The 22748-nt window shown below is 35.7% G+C and overlaps 1 protein-coding gene across 6 annotated transcripts in view; it reads left to right on the top strand.

The window, feature by feature from the left end:
• Positions 1-22748, top strand: part of MAPK10 (mitogen-activated protein kinase 10) — a 145177-nt gene that overhangs the window by 22753 nt on the left and 99676 nt on the right. For all 6 annotated transcript variants that reach the window (XM_021710077.1, XM_021710075.1, XM_008053277.1 and 3 more), the window contains exon 2: positions 248-417. Coding sequence is in view for 5 of the 6 variants with exons in the window: in XM_021710075.1 (XP_021565750.1) it covers positions 248-417 (170 nt within the window). In the remaining variant the exon portion in view is untranslated. The remainder of the gene's footprint in view (positions 1-247; positions 418-22748) is intronic.

Here is a 22748-nt window from a genome sequence, read left to right as displayed (position 1 = left end):
ATCCAATCTAAGATTATTCTATTATAAATAGTTTTAATATTGAAAACAATTCTTTGCACTTCCTTTTAAGATCTTTTATTCCATGTGAACGTGCATGGACCGATACATATTTTTTTCCATATGAACTTCATGAACAGATGATAGATGGCAAGTATTAGTAAGCACTAAAAGAACAAGCTTCTCTACATCTCATTATCATCCTGGCTATTCACTTGTCTCATGTTTTTATTGTTCTTCTTTTTGACAGGGATTCGATAAACAAGTGGATGTGTCATATATTGCCAAACATTACAACATGAGCAAAAGCAAAGTTGACAACCAGTTCTACAGTGTGGAAGTGGGAGACTCAACCTTCACAGTTCTCAAGCGCTACCAGAATCTCAAGCCTATTGGCTCTGGGGCTCAGGGAATAGTTTGGTAAGTGGAAGGGGATTTGTTATGTTTCTGAAGGGTGCATCTACTAGATACAGTGTGCACCTACTAGAAACAAACAAACAAGCAAAACCCCTCAGATAAGTAGCATGACTTGGGAGGGGAAAAAATCCCAATCAAGAAGAAAAAGTATTATGAGAAGTATCTGTTATTTATTATCTACTTATTAGCAATATGTACAGCTTGACTTGTGACATATTTTTCTGGTCACAAGAAAAAAAAAAAAGAAAAGTCATTGCACAAGGACCATAGACAAATCAAGAGAACTAGAAGTTTCTAGCTGTTGCTAATGTAGTTGACAGATTTTATTTGTATGTTTCACAGCAAGAAATGAGGAGGAGATATATTTTAAGATGATAGCAAATATAACTTCTCACGTACTAGAAAGGGATATCTGATATTTCAAATGTCCCTATGACTTTCAAAGTTCAATGTTTAAAATTGAGTTGCCTGTTTAGAAAAAGCAGCATTTATAAAATGTTTACCCAATGTTTCCAAAATGGGAAGATTGTGGACTCCTTAGTAACCATTCTTTCATGACATTTTTGAGTGACTAATTGAAATCATGACAAATCTCGATCTGGTTTACCTGTTATAAAACTTGTGAAAAGGTTATACCAGGTTAATTGATCATTTTTTTAGACAGTTTTAATTTGTAATGTTGCAAGCAAATGTACTTAATATGAGCTTATTAGTATAATAATTTTAATCTTTTTGATGATTCACTCTGATGAGTAAACTTTAGGATATGTACCCTGAATATACTTATTTATATTTATACAGGGGATGCCAAAAAAAAAGTATCCATATTTCAAGTATGACGTTCACTCAAAAGATGGCATTAATCAAATGAATGCTAGCATCCCCAGGTAACAGGTAGGGCAGTCAAAGAATATAGTGGAAGCAAGATTGGGCGAACATCATACTACACATTGCTACCATCTTCAATTCAACTTCAAAAAATAATACATAGATAACATCTCTTAAAAAGTGTGTACATTTTTTGGCAACCCCTGTAGGCATATGTCTATTTATTTATAATGGATACTTATTTACATATTCTTTTGTTACTGCTATATTAATAATGTCCATTTAAAAATACAAACAAGGGATGAGATGAGAATGAAATGTACATTAAAAAAGTTTTAAACTTCTTTTTCATTCACTTGAAATATTAGCAATGCTGTTTTAGTGATCGTAATGGATAGTTTTCACTATTTTTCAAAGCTTCATTTTATATTTCATAAAACTGAAAATTTGGTTAGTTTTGTTTTGATAGTGAGTTTAAGTTCTGTCTCAGTGCTCGGTTGATGCAAATACAAGTGCATAGTTGGCACACTTACTAAATCATAATACTAGGATTTAAACTTTGCATAACAGATATTCCAAGGATCTCATAGAAATTCACCTAGTAATTTTCCATCTTTTTCTAATGTCACTCTGTAGTTGTTTTTGCAATTTGAAATATGGAATATGCCAATATTTTAAGCAATTAGTCAAACCTTTACCATAGTAAAGATATTCAAACAAGTAAACAAGTAGAGATGTTTTTTATTTTATTTTTGTTATGGTGCAGGTATAAGGTGAACCTCTTTGTGACATAAAATAATTTTGTGGTGTGGTAGGCACAAAAATGCTCAGGCCTCCCAAACATGCTCAGGCCCTAATCCTTAGAATCTTTGAATGTCTTACCTGGTAAAGCAAAAGGGATGTTGCAGATGTGATTGGGATTAAGGACTTTAAAATAAAAAGATTTTCTTGAAATACTCAGGTGGGACCAGTCTAATCACCTGAATTCTTTAAAGTGGAAAAGGAAAGGTAGAAATATGAGTTGGAGAGATGCAATGGGAGAAGATGAAGAAGAGATGTGAAATATGAGAGAGACTTGCCTTGTGGATAATGGCTTTGAAGATGGGGGAAATGGGGCCAGGAGGAATGCACCTGACCTCTAGATGCTGAGAATAAACAAGAAAATTTTCAGAGATTTTAGTCCTGCAACCGCAAGGAATTGATATCTGCCAACAACTAGAATGAGTAAGGAAACAGATTTTCCTCTAACTCCTTCAGAAAGGAACTCAGCCTGCCAACCTCTCGACTTTGGTCCAGTGATCCTTCATAGAACTTCTGATGTACAGAATTGTAACATAATACATTTGTGTTGTTTAAGTGGCTAAGTTTATGGTGATTTTCTGTGCCAGCAATACTAATAAACATGGCATAGTAAAGATTCTAATTGCTGTAAGGATAATTGCTGTAAATCTCCTAAATTTACCAGGGGAAGGAGAAAAGAGAGTGAATTCTAATTTTCCTTGATGGAAAATTGTAAAATATTAATATGAGAAAGTTTTTCTGACTAAGATTCTCAGTTTGGATGCTATAATACTCCTTGGGATACCTTCATTTTCTTTTAACTGTAACCAGAGACAGAGAGGACTCCAGTGGGGAAAAAAAAACCAACTGATAGACCTTTAATAACTCAAAAATAGTTGCAATGCCACATTTTGCCAGGAAGTTAACAGAATGTCACAGAAAGATTTGAAAAACTTCTACTAAGGATTCTGCAGTATGTTTGATAGGACATTTTGGGCCTCTATTTCTTCTTCTAAAGGATAGAAATTATCCTTGACTTGAGGTACAGTAAGTGAAAATACATTTCAATAAATAAAATGTCCTTGAGTACAATTTTTAATTTAGGTGTAGAACAAATTTATTAGTAAACTTGCAGCAAAGGGACTCCTGAATTTCAAAATGTTAGTTAGCATTGGAGTTTCCTGAAATTATTAGTCTTTTTGTTGATAACTGAGGAAAATAAAGTCATATCAGGCTAGCAAAAAGCAAGATGAGGCAAAAAAAGGATGGCACATTTCTCTCCTTCCTCTTTTAATTACCACTCCACCATGTGCTTGAAGATGACAATTACAGTGCTTTCCTTCCAATACAAATGGGGTGGTCCCTTCCTTGTTCCTCTTCCTCAAACTAGGCTTGGCTATGTCTTTGTTTGCCTCTCATAATCTGAATCTGTAATGTACTATTTCTCTTGCAGACTTATTCTTGTATTGATTTGTCCTCTTAATCCGCCTGCCATTAATTTAAATTCCTTTCTATTGCCTTTGTTAATGGTGAGCTCATTCACCTGTCTTTCACCGAACACATATTCATGCCCAGACATGCCGAAATCCATAGACCTTTCCTAAGTTCATGACAACTGTCAGATCTGCACAATATCTTGAAAGTTCTATACAATCCTGAGTATAGTGACTGGTTAGAATTGAAAACTGGGAATTTCTGAAGTCTCTGGGAAACAGAAAAACTGAGGTACATCATTCATTTATTTTACCTTATTTTCTTTGTAGTAAAAATAAAATATGGAGGAAACAATTCCAAAAGAGATGTCATCAATTTTTGTGCATGTGTCAGAATAGAATATTGTGTGTGTAGGCAAGAGGAATTCTGCTTTTTGAGTGTAAATATTGGCATATTGATACTATGTCACAGAATCTGTATCTACCTACTTGTTTGAAATGGAGTTACTACTATGGAATTCCAGTTATTGTTATTGGGGTTTTACAATTTATGTAGCTTCTTTGGATGTTTTATTACTTAGTTATCATCAGGGAGAAAAAGGCAATACTAAAATAACTTCAAAAGAAATTAACTACTACTATACCATTTTTTCATTCATGATAGATGATAGGCCAAAAAGTCATTATTGAGAACCATTAAATAAAAGCTAACATGAAGTCTTTTGGAAAACATAAAAATGTTCCTTCTTCCTTTGAGGAAAAAATAAGATTATGTGTTGAAGCAGAAACAGTGAGAATTATTCTGCTTCACTGTGTGAGCTAAGAAGTCCTCTTTAGCCTCATAGGTGGGGAATTGTAGAAGAATATGTAAGATGAGGTTTTAGCAACAGTAGTCTGGATCCAGATGAGCAAATCATTTCAGAACATTTTCCCAATCATCAAAAAAGGGTCTCATTAGTGTTTTTTTCTACTACCAGCTCCAGAACAAAAACAAGCACAGGAACAAATCAACAGCAGGGGGTTCATTGCCTTCTCTCACTTCCATCCTGCTGCTTGCCAAGTCAAGGAACATTTTCCATTTTCTCATTTCTTTCTTCAAAGACAATTCAAACTGACAGCAAAAGTGGTGACAAAAGTTAACAGCTAAGTTGAGTAGAGAAGACTTGCCCAGGTTGGTTTGGTCTTTAACTGAAAAGAGCTGAATGTATAGTTTTAAACGACAGGAGGTAAAGGCTGTTTTCCTTACTGGTGTAATGCATCATCAGCTTGTAAGTAGTTCCAGTTCAATTTTCCAGGATGGTGTTCTGCAGGATATCCACAGCAAGGATGTAAGTTTAACACAGACAAAAGCATAGAACTATTGTAAAAAAACAAACTGTGCCTTGAAAATTAAATATTTAGAAATAAGATGATGTATTTAATGTTAACTAAACTAAAAAAAAAAAACAATTAGAGCTAAAGTGTGGCATTTAATCCAAATTGAAATAATTATAGTAAGATGCCCTGAAAATAATCTAGTGGATTCATTTATTTTAAGTGGAATATATATCCATATGTACATGTACATATATAAACAGTAGTTCCTCCTTATCTATGGTTTGCTTTTCATGGTTTCAATTACCCACAGTCAACCAGGGTTTGATAATATTGAATGGAAAGTTTCAGAAATAATTTATGATTTTTAAGTTGCATGCTGTTCAGAGAAGCATAATGAAATCTCGCTTCATCCTACTCCATCCTACCCAGTCCCATTGGTATGTGACTCATCCCTTTGTCACTTAGTACCAGGCTTGGTTATCAGAGTAACTACCATGGTATTGCACTGTTTTTATTAAAGTAACCCTTATTTTATTTAGTAATGGTCCCAAAGTGTAAGGGGAGTGTTGTGGGCAATTCTGACATACCAAAGAGAACCCTTAAAGTACTTCCTTTAAGTGAAAAGGTGAAGAAATCTTCTATTTGTGAAATTGTAAACAATATATTGTTATAATTGTTAATATTTTATTGTTATTGTTCTTAGTCTTTTATGAGAAGGCACCCCCAAATCCCGGAATTATCTTTTAGAGGATGGGCGCCTTGTAGTAAAGGCTTCCCATGCTAGATAAGTATTCTAGGAACCCATCAGCTAGCATTGTTGTGAGAGACTGCATTTGGCTTCAGTGAATTTCTCTTTGGAGATTCTTTCAGCACATTTGCCCATTTCACGAGGGGTAATTTATGAGCACACCTGCTCATATTGCATTGAGAGTTCAGTGGTTTGGGGCCCCTGTGCCCCACTCTGCCTATTCACCTAATCTCCCCCTGAATAACTTTTATTTTGTTTATCTGGATGAAAAAAGTTATCAAGGGGAATAAGTTTTGCAATGTGGAAGAGGTGAAACAAAAAACGGCAGAAGCACTAAAAGTCATAAAATCGACAAGTTCAAAAACTGTTTTGAGCAGTGGAAAAAAGCGTCTCAATAGGTGTATTGCATCAAATGGAGAGTCCTTTGAAGGTGACTGAAGTTTAAACCTGTAAGAATACACAATTTTAAAATCCTGGTTATTGTGGGTTCCCTTTCATACTGTCCCTAATTTATAAATTAAAATTTATTATATGCATGCATAGGAAAAAATGGGATTATATAGGATTTGACACAAACTGGGGTTTTAGGCATCCAATGAAAAGGGTTGGGGAACACATCTGTCTCATATAAAAGGGACTATCATAATGAATGTGCATGAATATGTAATTAGTATATATTAAACATGTGTTTATATACATACTAATCCAGGGGGTTATCTTAATTAGATCAATATAATGCATGTTATTTTGAATATATATATATGTATGTATGTATATATATATAATGTAAACAGGATATATATCTTTTTGTTTTTCACAAAAATGGAAAAATCATTTCTGGTGAATGTCCTTCAATAAATGGTCTACAGTAACAGGACTCTATGCAGATAAACGGTTGAAGACTTAAATTGCTAGGCATGTTCAGCAGAACCTCAGATGTTCACATATTCTTATTTGGAAAATAGTTTGTGACTTATCTCATTACCTTTCTTTGATAAAGATAGTGGTAGGTGTAGTGAGCTGGGCAGTAATGTCCTAGCAGCCTGGTCAAGCCAAGGGTTAGGTAGACTGAAGAAAAGTCTCAGAATTCCTGTAGTTTTGGTTTAAAAAATATGTATCTGACTTGCACTGAAGGAGACTTGGAATAAATAAAACATTCAGTTAGTAACACTGAGGTGGCCAAAACTAAGTTTGTTTCAGTATTTTTATCTAGTGAATTCTTTGCTGGTTCGGCATATGAAACCTGAGTTATATTATCTTGGTACATATGTATCAAGACATATGTGTTTAAATTTGTTTACTCCCAAATAGAATTTAAAGTGATTGAAAAATAATAGCTGTGACTCACTATACACCTAATATGTAAGGAACTCTAGGGAGTGCTGGTGAACATGTCCTTCAGAGGAAGACTGTGATAAGGGAGATTATGTGATATATGATTATGTGATACTGTGATAAGGGAGAATAGTTAAAACTAACACCCAAAGAGTCCAAATTGTTGACTGAAAACCTTCCCCCATGCTGTAGATACTAAAGATGTAGAGGGAAAAGGTGTGTGTGTGTGTGTGTGTGTGTGTGTGTGTGTGTGTGTGTGTGTGTGTGTGTGATTTGCTTTGTTTTAGTTTCATTGTGGAGCACAGTTTGCACTGTAGTTTTCCACTTCCATGTAGTACTAGAGGGGGAATTATGATGGGCCGGGCAGAGCACTTATCCAAATTCAAACCAAGCAAATCAATGAAACCAGCGCTAAACAAAAAAATCTCTGAATTTTTCCAGGTGCTCAAAAATATTACTGTAATAATGTCCGCTCAAGTCATATTAATAGAGCAATCACTGTCCATGGAATCATCTTCAAATAACAATTGCCTCTATATGCTTTGAAAAAAAATGTTTTATTGAAGGTTTGCCCCTCTTTAATGTGCTCATTAGTATTAGAAAATAAGGACACTGTGGACTCTATGCTGTGAGTAGCTATTTCCATCTTGATGAATTTGAGCTGCTCCATCTCCACACACTGATTTAATTCCCCTTGAACTGATAACACACACTTACAAAATGGCTAGAAAAGGTTAGAGAACATTGGTAAATATACATGAGAACAAAAGGGTTTGCAACTTGGCCTTGTTAGGGTGTATAATAGAAAGGTATTTAATGTATATTTCTTGTTGATGGAAAATTAGGAGAAATGTGATGAAGTAAGTTCTCAGAATTCTATGAAACATTTGAGTATTGAAATATTATAGATTCAATTGCAGATACTTTAGGATACCTTATATTTTCATCTTCAGTTATTATAGTTACATATACAATTATACTGAAGAAATAATTGTTTCCCATTTTGCTTTATTAATGATAGTATTTAACTTTCAACCTTTCAGAATCTATGTTTCCTCATCTGTAAAATGGAGATATTAGCTCATAGAACCCAAGAGAGTATAAAAAATTTACATATAAAAAATTGTTTATATATCTGAATTTGTGACTTTTTAGTAGATTTGAGGATGGTAGATTTGTCTTACTCTTTTCTAACAATGGAAAATTCTGAAAGGTCAGCATGTATAACTCAGAAAGATTGCAACAGTCACTTGATCATCAGATTGTATATATTATATACTTACTGTAGTTGAGAGTGTGGGATTTAATAAAATGACTTTACTAATAATATATCATTGAGGCTGGCAAAGAAGCCTTTGAATCATTTCTCCATCTTTCAACCTGGGTAAAGATATTATGTACAATACATAAGTTTTAAACATTGTTTTTAAATCTGCAACACTGCCCCCACAGACCCAGCTAACCATCTTGGTTGGGAGCGTTTTACGGTTATGAGGCTGATGATATGAAGAGAGATGGGTGAAATCTGGAGCATCAGACTTCCTGAATAACACAGAAGATACTTGATCAATGGGCCCCCTGTGATTTTATTTGGCTTCTGGAAGCATCACTCAAGCTTCTGTGACATATTTCTCTTCTTAGAGTCTCTAAATGAGCCATTACGCTAAATGACACAGCTTTAATCACACATTTCCATTTAGCCCCTGACCAGTGGAAATGATTATCCTCTGATGCACATATGGACTATCAGCCCATTCTTCATTCCTGGTATTTTCAATTAATTTTACCATTTCAGACCTTTCATTGCAACCGTCTTGAGATAAGAAGCATTGAACTTCAAATATTTACTTTTATACTTGTAAGAGGTTTAAGGTAGTGATGGTCAATGGAATGGGTCAGAATAAGACACTGTATTCTTCCACATTTTGCTGTTCTAGGCCCCTTTGCACAGTACTGGCCCCAAATATTTGTTTACGTATTTCTTGATCAATGAATAAGACTTATAAATATTGTTTTATCCATTTATAGAGAAAATGTGGTATTTTGAAAAGCAATGGTAGGAGTTTGATGGCAGTATATTTACAGAAAGAAATGCATGTATAATATCTACATTTCTGTGTGTGAATCATAAAGTATGTATGTGTTCATAGGTATAAATATGTAATTGTCAGAGTATTAGCTTATGCTGAGGGGGTTGGTAGTTCATAATCTTAAAAATCGCATTTGGCTTTGGGATATATTTTGAACATTTATTCTGAATTCTGTCATTCATCAGTTAATTTGTAATTAATTTACATCCCTGTAGTAAAAAAAAAAAGCAAGAGTTTGTAGCCTAGAAGCATTTTTCTTGGCAGATTTGAAAAATAGTCACTTAAATTTTCATAGATAATTATTCACTTACAGATGATTGAATTTTCTCTGTAAATCTTTGTTGATATAAATGCTGATGTCTCCATCAGAAAAAATAATTAAATACATTATTTCTTTTTCAGTTTCTACTTCAGTCCTAAAGATTAAATGGTTAAGTGATAGTGATTCCTGTTTCTTTTAGGACTTGTAGATATTTTCATTGCCAAAATAAAATCAGTTTATAGACTATGTACTAGTTTGTCACATTTATAAATTCTGATTAATAGAATTAAAGTGTATTTATGGCTATATTAAAAAATAATCTACAGCCCAAATATAAATATCTAATGGCTTAATCCTGCACTATCCGGTACATCTCTGAAAAGCCAAAATTCCTCACCGAAAGGAGGCAGTTTCATCAATTAAATTAAATTTTGCTAAATAACAGATGGCAATGCTGTTCCTCAGATTCCGGGAATTGTTCTCATTTACTGCTCTGAGACCTGTCCATCCCATCTGTAGATAAGACGGCTTTTTTTTTTTTTTTCTAAAGAGGAAAGCAGGTATGTGTTATAAATATTGTAACTAAAAATACCAAGGCTTAAGAGGAGCTTTTTATAATGCTCAGAGGGACGGAAGTTGGTCCTTCTCTCTCGAGTCATGCTTCTGCCATTAGAGCATCGCATCCTGCTTATAGAGTCTGAGTTGTCTTGCTAATCATGGACTTGCATGTGGGGGCTGACACAAAGGAAGACATCTTTTAGTTTGGTCGAGTGACAGCCCTATCAGTCCCTTTGTCTGCTCTCTGCTCCCTGATTCATACCCTCTCCTGTGATGTGATTTAAATGTATTTAAAATATTTGACCTTGTCAAGTGAATTTCACTTTAATATCCAAAGTTATGAATCTAGCATTGAACCATTGCATTTTAAGTTTCTGCGTTTGATGGAGGAGTTTAAATCATCATCAGAGAGGACACTCAGTCACTTCATTTGACAGGGAGTTTCTTTTACTGAAAGATATGCATCTTAGGATTCTCATAGCTATGCTCTTCCTCATTTGTATTCTTTATTTTTCATCATTAAAAACATTTTTCACAGACGATTTTAACATATCCATTCATAAAATCGAGATTTTACTCTCAATCCAGGGAGATATAACCCCAAACGTATTTTCAAAATGTTTCATCAGGATTCACACAGGACATCAGGATATGGCTGGGGAGTGTGTGCCTTGCACGAAAGCAAGGGGATGAGGGGGTCGAACTCCAGCTTCTCTTAGCCGTGGGCCCTGGTGGGTGGTCACCTTCATCTTGGGGAGCTGCCTTTTTTCACACCCATGCCAGATGGGCTAGTGGCTAATATTGAAGGAATAGACTTTAGATTTCAAGGGGCCAATGAGAGAAACTCAAGAGCAAAAATACAAGTTGGAAAATAGCTAGTGTAGAGAAGATTTAATACATATAGCATGTTCAATAATTCACCAGCAAGGAGGTTTAAGACGCCTAAGAAAATAGAAAGAATCAGGGAGCAGAAGAAATTATAAGCCAACTGTTGTCATTAACATTGTCTTTCCTCTTCAGCGACCCTTCCCCCAACCCCTTCTCATCCTACATCTCCTTATGGCCATCAGTCTTTCAAGGCCCCCCTGTTTTCTGAGCCTGTCACTCTCCTGCTGGATTAACTTTTTTCCTATATAGCTAGGAACCATGAAGAATGATTTTAGACACACTTAGATGCTCTCTATTTTCTCACCTCCTTGTTCTCTGCAGCTTTGTTTTTGAAACCCTCATCAGGATCAGCCCAACTGGCTGTTTTCTTTGCTCCTGCTGGAGAGGCTGAGCCCAGCTGGAGAAATCACATAATCACTTCGATTTCCTCCATTATAGGTTTATGGGCTTCATCCTCAGCTGGGCCCTTGTTCCTACTCAGCAGCCATTTTACTCATATGTCTCATCAGCTCCCTGTTGCATTTCCCAAGGTGGTTGTTACAATCCTTTTACAACTCTCATGAAATCTTCCAATTCCACTCCACCAGCATCGCTCTTTGCAGAAGGCCCTACCTCCTACTTTCCAGAGGAAACAGATGGCCCCAGGCGTGTGAGCTCTCAACTTCTTCCACCTCCTAACTCGTTGTCATCTGCAGTCTTCCTCTCCCAATTAGTTCTCTCTTGAGGAGCATCCCCAAGCTGGCTGCCCACCTGTGTTCTCCATGCCATCCCCTCCCTCGGGGCCTATCCATTTTTCCCTGTCTTGTGTCAGTTGAAGCTCCTTCTCCTCTGCCTATCAAAGACCTCTCATCAGATTCTCATCTAAAAAATAAAAGTTGTTTACAATGTGCCTGTGTCTCAAACTACTTCTTCATCTCTCCTTCCTTCTTTGTCAAACTTTTTGATAGAGAAGTCTGAAGTTAGTATCTCCACATACTCTTTCAGTTCTTGTTTCACAAATGGTGCTGATTCTACCACTGTGACCACTGTGAGGGGAGTAGGGTGTTCCAGGAGGGCAGCCATGGACGTCCTAAGTGGCTAATCCACTGGCTTCTCTTCTGGCCTCTGCTTTTTACTTCTCTGCAATGTTTGGGAAAGTGAAGTGTCCAGTTCTTCCTGTATTCTGTCTTCTTTTGAATTTTAAGCTAAGAATTTTCAAAATCTCCTCCTGGTTTGGAATGGGATGAACTGGCTGGCACACTGAGGGCCAGCAGGAGGTGGTGGTTGGAGTGTAGGCTCTGGGATCCTGTCTCACTCTTACCTATGTATGATCGTTGTCACTTCATCTGAAGACAGGGCTAGGAGAAGTATGCTTGCACATATAGAATTGCTGTTCAAGCAGAGCAGACTAAATTAGTTGATAGAACACCTGGCTTTGGTTAGCAGTCAATTCATGATAGTTTTCATTTTTGTAGCTGGCCTGGATCATGGCTGGATTCCAAGAGGTTGGCTGGATAAGGTACTGTCTTTCTAATTTAATGTTCAGAAAAGAAATCCAATCTAAATCTGCTGAGCGCAAGTTTTGAATTAGGAGCCAGAGCCAAAAGGAGCCAGAAAGGTAGGCGCTAACTCTCAAGCCTAATGAGAGAGAGATTCTAAGTTAAAGATAGAAGACAAATGCCCAGAACCAAATCAGAGCTGGATCAAAGAGGGAGAAATGTAGTAACAATGAAATGAACCCAGGACAAGTGTCATGAATATTACTGGCTGAGTGGTAGTGATGTTAGACTGCGAAGCCAACTGTTTCCTTGTATCTTTCTACCACTATGGCCAAGCATTATCTATCTCTCTTATTGATCATCTTTCTCCACTCTTCAAATAGATATATTTTTAAATGTTCTTCCTCCTTTGGGTTTTTATCTCCACTCATAGTTCAGTGCCTGATCTCTCCTACATTTATATCGTTCTGGCTACACATTACTTCTAAGCTCTTGGTCCGTTTATTTATTTCTGTACTCTTATCTTTTTCAGATTACTCTGCAGATACCTCAAATTCAACAATCTCAATATAATTCAACATGCCCAAACTTGCTGTTCACTCTGTATTTCTTATTTGGGACCACTATTTCCAAAAGTTATGGAACCGTAGTTACCTCCTTTCTCTTTCAGGATTGAGTTTAATTGTTTTCATTTCTGACATATCCTTTCTTTCCATTTCCACTGCCTTTTCCAGGTCTACATCATACCTCATCTGGACTGTCAACATGGGTAGTTAACTGATGTTCTCTTCTCCTCTCATCTCTTCCTCCCCTGGTCCATCTCCCACATTGCTTACAGGGTAAAGTTGCTTATAGAATACTTTTCAAATATTTTGCAATGGCATGCTAGTCATTGCTCCCAAGTGCGATGGCCACTTCTGTGCATGTGTATTTACATGAATCCATTTCTCCTACCTGAATTATCTTGACATGCTTGGTATTTGCCATGGGAAACTGCTGCTCATCTTTGAATTTCAGCCCTAGGTTAATTCACCATCCCTGCTGTAAGCAAAAGCAATTGTTCACTTATCATATTGACATGGCATGTTATACTTGCATCTCTTTTGGAACTCTTCTTATTAGTATTACTATTTAAGTCTGCTCTTGCTGCTAGATGATGATCTTCTTGGGACAAGGATTCTGATTTTTTCATCATTATAGTCTCAAATGTTAAAAAAATTCATAATGCATAATAAAAACACATTATATGCTGACTTGTTTCCTATTAAATCCATCAATACAGTAATGTGTAATTTGCATACACACACACACACACACACACACACACACACACACACACACACACACATACACACACACTATGTATCAGATAAATAGTATGACTCCCTAATTTCAGGAGTAATGCAGCAAATAATAAAATGTACTTAAAATAGAGGCCAGCATCAGCTGTATGAAATAGGTACTGTTATATGCAAATGTTAATGTAATTAGAATAATTATAACTGTCCCTAATAATTATGCCTTTGGCTAATCTAAAAAATGTGCTAGTAATGCCACAGTTGACTGTTCAAATAATTTATTAAATAATATATCAATTTAAATTTAGTCTGGTGATATTAAATATCACAGATATATGGCAAGTTATAAAAGAAAAGTTAAAAAGTACAATTTAAAGACTTGATACAAATTTAATAAGTATTCTTTTAAGTATATTAGGTAGTCTTTTTTTGACAACTTTTGTTATTATTACTAGGAAAAGAATCATAGTTTTGGATAGTTAGCATGCTGAAATTGAGCAATAAAAATTTTTTTTGCAACCCCTAAAAAATATTCACACTAAGTGTAAAAGAGATAACATAGTCACTATGAATTAATATTTAGGGCTTCCTCACAGAGTGCATAACATTAGTGTCATAAGGTTGGGAAATTAGACATGAAAGTCATTGATACAGCTAAAGTCAGTATTGGAGGTGTATTTATCAGTGCTGTACATGTGAGGAAAATTACTGGGTTTAGGAGAGAATGAGTAGCTTTAACATAATGAAAAAATGCAAATGATAGTGGTTGTCTAGATTCATTGTCTGTAAACTGAAATAATGAAAAAATAGAGAACAAAATAAAAGATCGAACTCCATACTAAGGCAGTTCATTAGTTCATTTTCATTCAGTGAATATTTATCGAGTCACTGATTCATATTTGTAGTGTCGTAGTGATATAAAGTTGAGTAAACAAGGTCATCTCATAGAGGTATAAAGTTGAGTAAACAAGGTCAAAGTTCTTGCTGTGCAGTCAAGAGATGGATGTGCCAACACATACATGCCATTGCCTTTCTTGGGCCAATTCCCTCACATCCTTCAGATCATATACTTCATTTAGGATAATTCTGGCTGCCATAACAGAAGATGACAGAAACTCAAAGACAATAGAAGTTTATTTCTTGCTTATCAGGTGGAGAGGGGAGTAGATAAGGGAAGGGTATCTGTTCTAGTCAGTGATGAGAGGGGCGAGACTGATAAAAACTTTGGCATATTCACCTTGTGGTGTCTCAGGTCAGGTATCCAAATAGTTCACCAGAGGAGATAAAAGCATGGAGGAAGTTTAATAGGCCAGACCTGAAGTGGTGCATTTCCCTTCTGCTCACATCCTACCGACTAGAAGTCTGTACATCCGAACTGTACAAGAGGCTGAAAATGTCCAACTGAGATGTAAGCCCAAGAAAGAAAAGAGGACTAGGATTTTGCAGCCTTTGCCCTAGCTAAAATATGTCATTTTCCTAAATCTGGTGTCAGTGTCCTTCTGACCAGCTTCTACCTAACCCTGTATTTTCTTTGTTTTAGCACCATCATGTTATTTTTCACTTTGTCTTATTTCACACTAGTCTGTAAGCTCCTTAAGTCAGAGACTGTCAAGCTGGCTTTCAATTGTATTTCTAAGACTTAGTGCAGTTCTTAGCAGAGTAGGCACTTAATAAATATTGCAGTTAAACTCTGTTTTTTTCTTCTTCTTCTCTTATTCACTCCCAGCTCACTGAAATCCATTTCTGTGCACACCACTCTGCTGAAATTGTTCTGGCCGAGTTACCAGTAAGCCAAATGCTAAATATAGCAAGTCTTCCCTGTTTTCCATCTTATTTGACTTGGCACTTTGGTACTCTCTTCTCCAAGGTTTACCTATGAATTTTTCAACTTTATCTTCTCAATTCATGGTAGACTTCTTCTCTGTAAAGTTGGTAGTGCAAAGAAGAGCTTGGATGTTAAGAGCTTGCAATCTCAAAGATAAAGGAAGATTTATATTTTTTAATGTCAAGAAATTCTGTTTACTTTATTAGAGGGGAAATGCTGGATGTTAGATATGGGGTATATGAGGAGAGAGAGAGAGAGAGAGCAACAACAAGAGTGAGAATGAGAGAGAGTGAGAGAGCGAGAGAGAGCAAGAGAGAGAGAATGAGAGAGAGGCTCTTAAGAGAAGGATAGAGGCAAAAAGACAAAAGCAAAAGATACACAGAAATAGCAAGAAAGAGAGAAACAGATGACAGATACACAAAGAGGAAGAGGAAGAGAGAAAATAGAGAGACATATGGACACAAGCAGGCAGCCGAGAGACTCCCAGAGAGAAATGACTAAAGATACAAGAAAGAGAAATCATCATTGTTAGAGAATAATTTCTGAGGAAGCAGGAAGGTCCTAATGGGATTAGCTTTGAAAAGAAGCAGTAATTCTTTGTGAAAGAGAAAAATTGAGAAAAATATTTTTGTTTACTATAAACCATGTTTGATATGCTGTACAAAATTTCTCAGTACTGTTGCTTTATTGTGAGATAGATGTAGAAATATAAATGGGGCAGTAAGTCTTTTGACCATGCCACATAGAAAAAGATAATTGAAAGAAAGAGGAAAAATATTAGAACAGCTCGTTAGTCACAGAGTCATCCTTGTAAAATTTCCACTTCTCTGCTTCTTTGTACTTTGAAGAGGATGACTCTTATTGGTAAAAGTACCTTGACAATAAATCTTTTCTTTTGACAAACATGTTAACAGGTAAGGAATAGATACTTAGTTTCAGCTACCATGTCCATAGCATATAAGCTTATCCAATGGTGTTCATAGATCTATGCGTCTTTTAAGAGCTCATTATGTTATTAATATCTGTATACCTTTCTGCTTGTTCTGAAAGCAAGCATGAAGCCTTGGATCAGAGGCAGAGTATTATTACTTAATTGCAACAGTTACATATGTCTTCACCTGCCTTTTCAGGGACATTTTATAAAAAAAAAAAACAGAGGTTATCCTGTGCATGCAAAGCGTTTTTGCACCATCAAAAAGAAATTATGAATTTCAGAGACCTGCTGCACAAAGAACTGCCACCTTCTAAGAGAGAGAGAAGAGAGGGAAAGAGGCAGAAAGAAATGGGGGAGAGAGGGAGGGAGGGAGGAAAGGAGGGAATGGGAGCGAATGAGTACAGAGAGCCTTTCTAAAAGGATGTGATCTAGAAGTTGAATGTTTTTCTTTTACCCTGATCCATTGGCCTGAACCTAATCTAGCTGCAAGGAAAGCTGAGAAATATATAGTTTAACTGAATGCTGTGTGCCTATTAAGACTAGGGAGGGTCTTATAACTATGAGGAGGAAGTGAGGGAATCTTGGCAGACTATCAGCCTCTGAAATAGTAAGTCTTCCATTTTTGGATCTGATAACTGATATCCAGTTCCTCTTCTTTCTCTGACTTTGTCTTGTGGGACTTGCTTCAAGTCAGTGTGTATTTTATTTCTTGATCCCTCTAAATTGTGTCTCGGCCAGCTGCTTTATATAGATTAGGGCCAATTGATCCTCAAGAAATGACACAATGCAACAAAAGTTATATGACAAATGGAAGGATTAGCATCTTACTGGACTGATGTAATCACCCTGTCTGTCTCCTTCACCCTGTTTTCAAAAGACCTATCACAGTGTCTTTCAAACTTAAGAGGTACTGAAAAGAAAGTTTTCATTGATTGAATGAATGATGAATGAATCCTTCGGAATGTAAAAAAAATGGCCCTGTGTTTTACCTACTTTGATATATAGACATATTTATCTCTGGAAGTCTCTCTTTATTCATCCTTTAACTCTGAAGACTTGTCCTTTAACCAGGTTCCAGTTTTCTTTGTTTAACTGAATGATACAGAGACATTAACATACCTCTCCTTGTTATGGTTTGGATAAGGTCTGTTTGTCTCTATCCCAAAATTCATGTCAAAATTGGATCCCAATATGGCAGTTGCTGGAAGGTGGGGCCTACTGGGAGGTTCTTGGTTTATGGGGGTAGATCTCTCATTAATGACTTGGTGTTGTTCTGTCACTAGTGAGTGAGTTCCGGTTCTTGAGAGACTAGATTAGTACTTTTTGGAATTGATTAGTTTCTGAAGGTGGTTTGTTATAAAGCTAGGATGCCTCTCAGGTTTCCTCCTCTTTTGCACTCTTTCTCTTTAACCTCTGCCATGTTGTGATGCAGCATGAAAGCACTTGCCACAAGCTGGGACATGCCCTTCAACTTCTCAGCCTGCAGAACCATGAGCTAAATAAATCTATTTTCAACTACCCAGTCTCAAGTATTCTTTCATAGCAACACAAAACAGATATGACAGTACTATTATTTACATTAATAATGTAAAATTCCAGCTTTTAGCACATAAAGAATCTTACAGGCTACATTTTAGATTTAGCTTATAAGATTGCTCAGCATGCATTTTAAAAAGTATAATCTCTATTAGTAAATTCCACAGGACTTTGTTTTCTCTCATTTACTTAATATAATACCTGGGACTGTACCCTTGTATAGACTTAGGAATGGCTTCTCTTTTTGTTGTGAGATGCCATTAGTTAATGCTAATTTCTCTTTCTCTCATGCTATAACTCATATTCTTTGCTATGAGGAGAATAAAATGGTATTTTAAACTTTTTTTTTTTTTGGCTAGAAAGAGTAACTGAAAATGGTGTGGAAGCTGAAGACAAATTATTTCCCCAACCCTGGACAAAGATGTGGACTTCATGACACAGTTTCATGAGCAAAAGCTCAGGGGATTATCTTAGCTCACTACATCTTAGGCATGTGCTGTGGCTCTCAGTGTCTTTTTCAGTGGTTAGAAATCTTAGTTCACTATGGGACTATCATTTTAATAATTTTTTTGTGGAATACCAGTGTTATTTTTTTTTTTTTTGAGTTGGAATCTCACTCTGTCACCAAGACTGGTGTGCAGTGGCTGCTCCTGGCCACCGCAGCCTCGACCTGCTGGGCTCCGGCGATCCTTCCACCTCAGCTTTCCAAGTAGCCGGAATTGTAGACATGCGCTACCACACCCGGCTGATTTTTTCATTTATTGTAGAGATGAGGTCTCGCTGCCCAGGCGGGTCTCGAACCCGCGGGCTCAGGCAATCCACTTACCTCAGCCTCCCAAAGGCGCGGGATTACAGGCTGAGCCACCGAGCCTGGCACCAGTGTCATTTTTTTATAAACCATATTCTTGTTTGCAAGGTGATTAATCATGTTGAGCTTGGCTTGTGTGGTTTGGTGTGAGTGAGTTCTTTAGAACACGGGATGAGACTTTATAGAACCGAAGTCACAGATAAGCTGTGTGACTTTGGACAAGCTAATTTTTTCCTTAGGCTTTAATTTCTTCATGTCTAAGTGAAATGAGGGTATTTGGTATTGGTTCAATGATTAAAGACCTTTCTGGCTAAAAATGTGAAGTCTTAATATGTGGATTATTTGCTATTTAAAGAAATGCGTATTTTGCTTTTTCTTCCTTTTTGAAAATTGCCGTTGATAAGCACTGTGCTCTTGACACTGCAAAGTATTTACTCATATTGTGCATCTGGTAGAAAGTGGAGCTAGGGGAAGTAATCACTAAGTCTTTATCAGTCAAGAGTGTGTGTGTGTGTGTGTGTGTGTGTGTGTGTGTGTGTTGTGTGTGTCAATATGGCAGTGGGTAGGGGAAGGGGATAGAAACTTTAATGCAGTTTTGTAAGATTTCATTATTAAATGCTATTGTTATTATTTTTAATTTTTATTTTATTGGGGTACAATTCAATGTTAGGTATACAAATGAACATTGTACAGGTAAAGTTTGGGCCTCACTTTTGTCCCCACTTCACCTGGTTTGAGATCAGGTGCCCTTATTGATAAAGTGTGCCCCTCCACCCCCGGAAGTTTCCTGCTACTGCCAATCCCTTTCTTGTAGTATTATATAGTATGATGATAATTATTCAGGGTCCACTTATGAGTGAGAATATGTGGTACTCAGTTCTTTGTTTCTGTGATAGATCACTGAGTATTATAGACTCTAAGTCCATCCAAGTTGCTGCGAAGTTCATAATTTTGTCCTTCCTTATGGCTGCATAATATTTCATCATGTATATGTCCCACATTTTAAAAAATCCAGTTCACTTTTGATGGGCAGCATGGTTGGTTCCAAACGTTTGCTATTGTGAATAATGCTTCAAGAAACATGTATGTGCGGGTATCTTTTTCATAGAGTGATTTGAGTTCCTCTGGGTATTATCCCAGAAGGGGGATTGCTAGATTGTATGGAAGGGCAATTTTTGGATCTTTTAGGAATCACCACACTATTTTCCACAAAGACTGTTTACACTCCCAACAACGGTGTAGAAGTGTTCCCTTTTCCCCACATCCTCCCAGCATCTGTTGTTTTTTGAGTTTTTGATGATGACCACCCTGACTGGAGTTAGGTGGCATCTCAGTGTGGTTTTGATTTGCACATATTGATGATTAGTAAGGCTGAGTATTTTTTCATGTATCTGTTGGCTGCTCATATGTCTTCCTTTGACAAGTGTCTAGTCATATCTTTTGACCACTTTTTAATAGAGCTGTTTGTTTTAATCTTTTTCATGATGTTTGAATTTCTTGTAGATTCTTGATATAAAGTTGGCAAATATTTTTTCCCAGTCAATGGCTGTCTCCCCACTCTCTTGATGGTTTCTTTTGCTTTGCAGAAGTTTTAAAGTTTGAATAAGATGCTTTCAATTTCTCTGGCTGGCTAAATTAGTAGTATATGAGTCTATAATTTAGTTATCACACTTCCATTTTTCTTGAAAATATACACAGGAAAGGAATGGTTAAAGAAATTAGAGCTGGAGATAATTTGGAGAGAGGTTGGCCCTTCAGGGAGATGAAAGATATCTTCAAATATTTGAAGTCACAAGTGTCAATAAATGAGTAAACTTAGTCTGACTCCAGAGAACATACATAGAATTAATAGGTATTGGATTCTGTGTCAGTGTAAGAAAGAACTGTATCAGAGTGAGAGCTATTCATCATGAGTTATGTTACTTGTGAAGGTTTAAGCAACTTGTTACTAATATTTTTCAAGCAAAACTGGATGAACATTTCTTAGGGATAATATATTTTACATAAATTCCTTCATAGGTGGAATGTTGGATTAAATAAATTCTTAAGTTTTCTTCTCATTCTAAAATTACATAGTTTTTTTTTGTTACCTCAGCATCATTATCTAATGCCTTTAAGCAAAGAATCATTGGCTAGATGGTGTTCAAGGCAGTTTTATGTTTAGATTTCAAATAGATATCTCCTTAACTTATTTACCACATTGTCAGTGAGAACCGACAGTCTCAGATTACTCCACAAGTGTATATCCAAAGTCTGAATTCCAAATTCATTCAGGATTCATATATGTTAATGACCACAGAGGAGTTTCTTAAGTTCAAGCTCTCCTCTAAACATAAAACTGTAGGAATTTTCTTTTTTTAAAAAATATTAAATAATTTTTTTCTAGTTATTGGTTATGCCTCATACTGTTTTAGCTGGAGACATATAAAAATTCATGTTAAGGACAGGAAAATTTGTATTATGGTTGGGCCTTAGCCTATAAAATCTGGGAGGTCTCTCTTTGGGAAAAATCACAAATGCAAAATTAAGAATGAAAGTGAATTATTTATTTAAAATAAGTTACAACAAATCATAACTTGAAAAAAGCTGAAAATACTACAGAATCATAAAGACAAAAATACAACATTTTTATTGATCAACTCTCTAATAATGCCCCATTACTATATTTTGGTGGTATGTTCTTTGAACATATCTCCACATGAAAATGATTTTGTAATATTATTATCTATAAAGAAAATTCAGTATCTCTCCTACTGTGTTGGTTAAAGTGTATCTTTTATTATTGATGGTTTAGGAAATATTTTTCAATCTCACAATTCATTACTGGTAATGTCATATATATTTGAAATTGTTGTATATATACAAGAAACCTATTCTAGTTTCTTGTATATATAGGTTGTCATAGTTGAAAAAGTTGTCTACAGTTTACTTTCGAGCTTTATACATTTAAAGCTTTGTTTCTCAATCACTACCTACATACTAACATGCTTTTAGTGCCAGGCACTGATCTCATTGGGATGTAATTTCTAGCCCTGCTTATTCCTGTTACAAGATTGGGTACCAAGTGGGTGGGCTTAGTGGTAGCAGTATCTTAGAAATCATACCTGCGCTGCAAAAAGATGCACTAATTTTAATACATAAGAGACCGTGAAGCATATGATAACCCAGTGAACCAAAATAAACATATTTTCAACTTCATTTTCCCTTAGATCTCAAAACACCTGCACTCATTCCAAGTCTATCTGATGCAATGGGAAATTGATGGATGGAGAGGTGATGTGTAAGGAGACATTGACAATTAAAATGTAAATGGCATATGATTGCTCTTTTATAACTTATATTATTTATAAGCTAGAGAAATTAGAGTAGAGATTAAGATCAGAAAATATTAGAGGCAGATTTTAGTTGAACTTTATGGCAAAATTAATCAGTTTGACTTACATAGACTTAACATGTATTTTTATGACTATCATAGTTAATTTGTAGTTTTGGAAATAACATTTCCTGTGATTCCTCAGTAAGGTAAATATATTTGGTTAGAATCATCTGCCAGTATAAAAAAGAAATGTGTTCTGTTTAAGCTTCTTTTCAATAGTCAATAAAGGACAATATAAAATCATGAGAAGAATAGCTATTATACTACTCAATATTTTACCTAAATATGCATCAGTAATAAAGTTGCAGATGAATTAAATTCAAGTTTAAATATATATGGGATTATATAAGTAGGTTGCAAGTAGGTTATTAACTCATTGAGACCTCTATTGGATAGGGTAGCACATCATCTACTAACTAGAAGCAGAGAAGAGAGTAGAAGATTCTCGGAGTTAGGTTCTAGATTGGTAATTCTTTGAGTTCATATTTGATGATCCTTTTCTGATCTGGTACATTTCAATTTATTTCATGGCTCTTATCAAATATTTTCTGCTGTGTTTTCCAAGTTAGTATATTAGAACGCTATTTTATATTTAAATGTGGTCTTTAGATAGTCCATGTCAGCATTCACATACAATGTCATTTGCATGGCCTAATAAATAACATGATTTAAAAATACTTAGTGTAAGGTAGAGCAGTTTTTGATGTTAACATTTTACATTATTTCTTGGCCTATAAACAGGATTTATGATGAAACAATTGACTAATTGCATTTTTGGCACAACATGCTGCCAGTAATTTGGTCAGAAACTTGTGGAACCTCTCTTTTTTTCTTTTCTGC

The sequence above is a fragment of the Carlito syrichta genome, unplaced genomic scaffold (genome assembly GCF_000164805.1).
Source record: "Carlito syrichta isolate Samal-C Ts95f unplaced genomic scaffold, Tarsius_syrichta-2.0.1 Scaffold288018, whole genome shotgun sequence".
NCBI lineage: Eukaryota > Metazoa > Chordata > Mammalia > Primates > Tarsiidae > Carlito > Carlito syrichta.
Note: the sequence above shows the minus strand (reverse complement) of the source record. Positions and strands in the feature narration are given on the sequence as shown.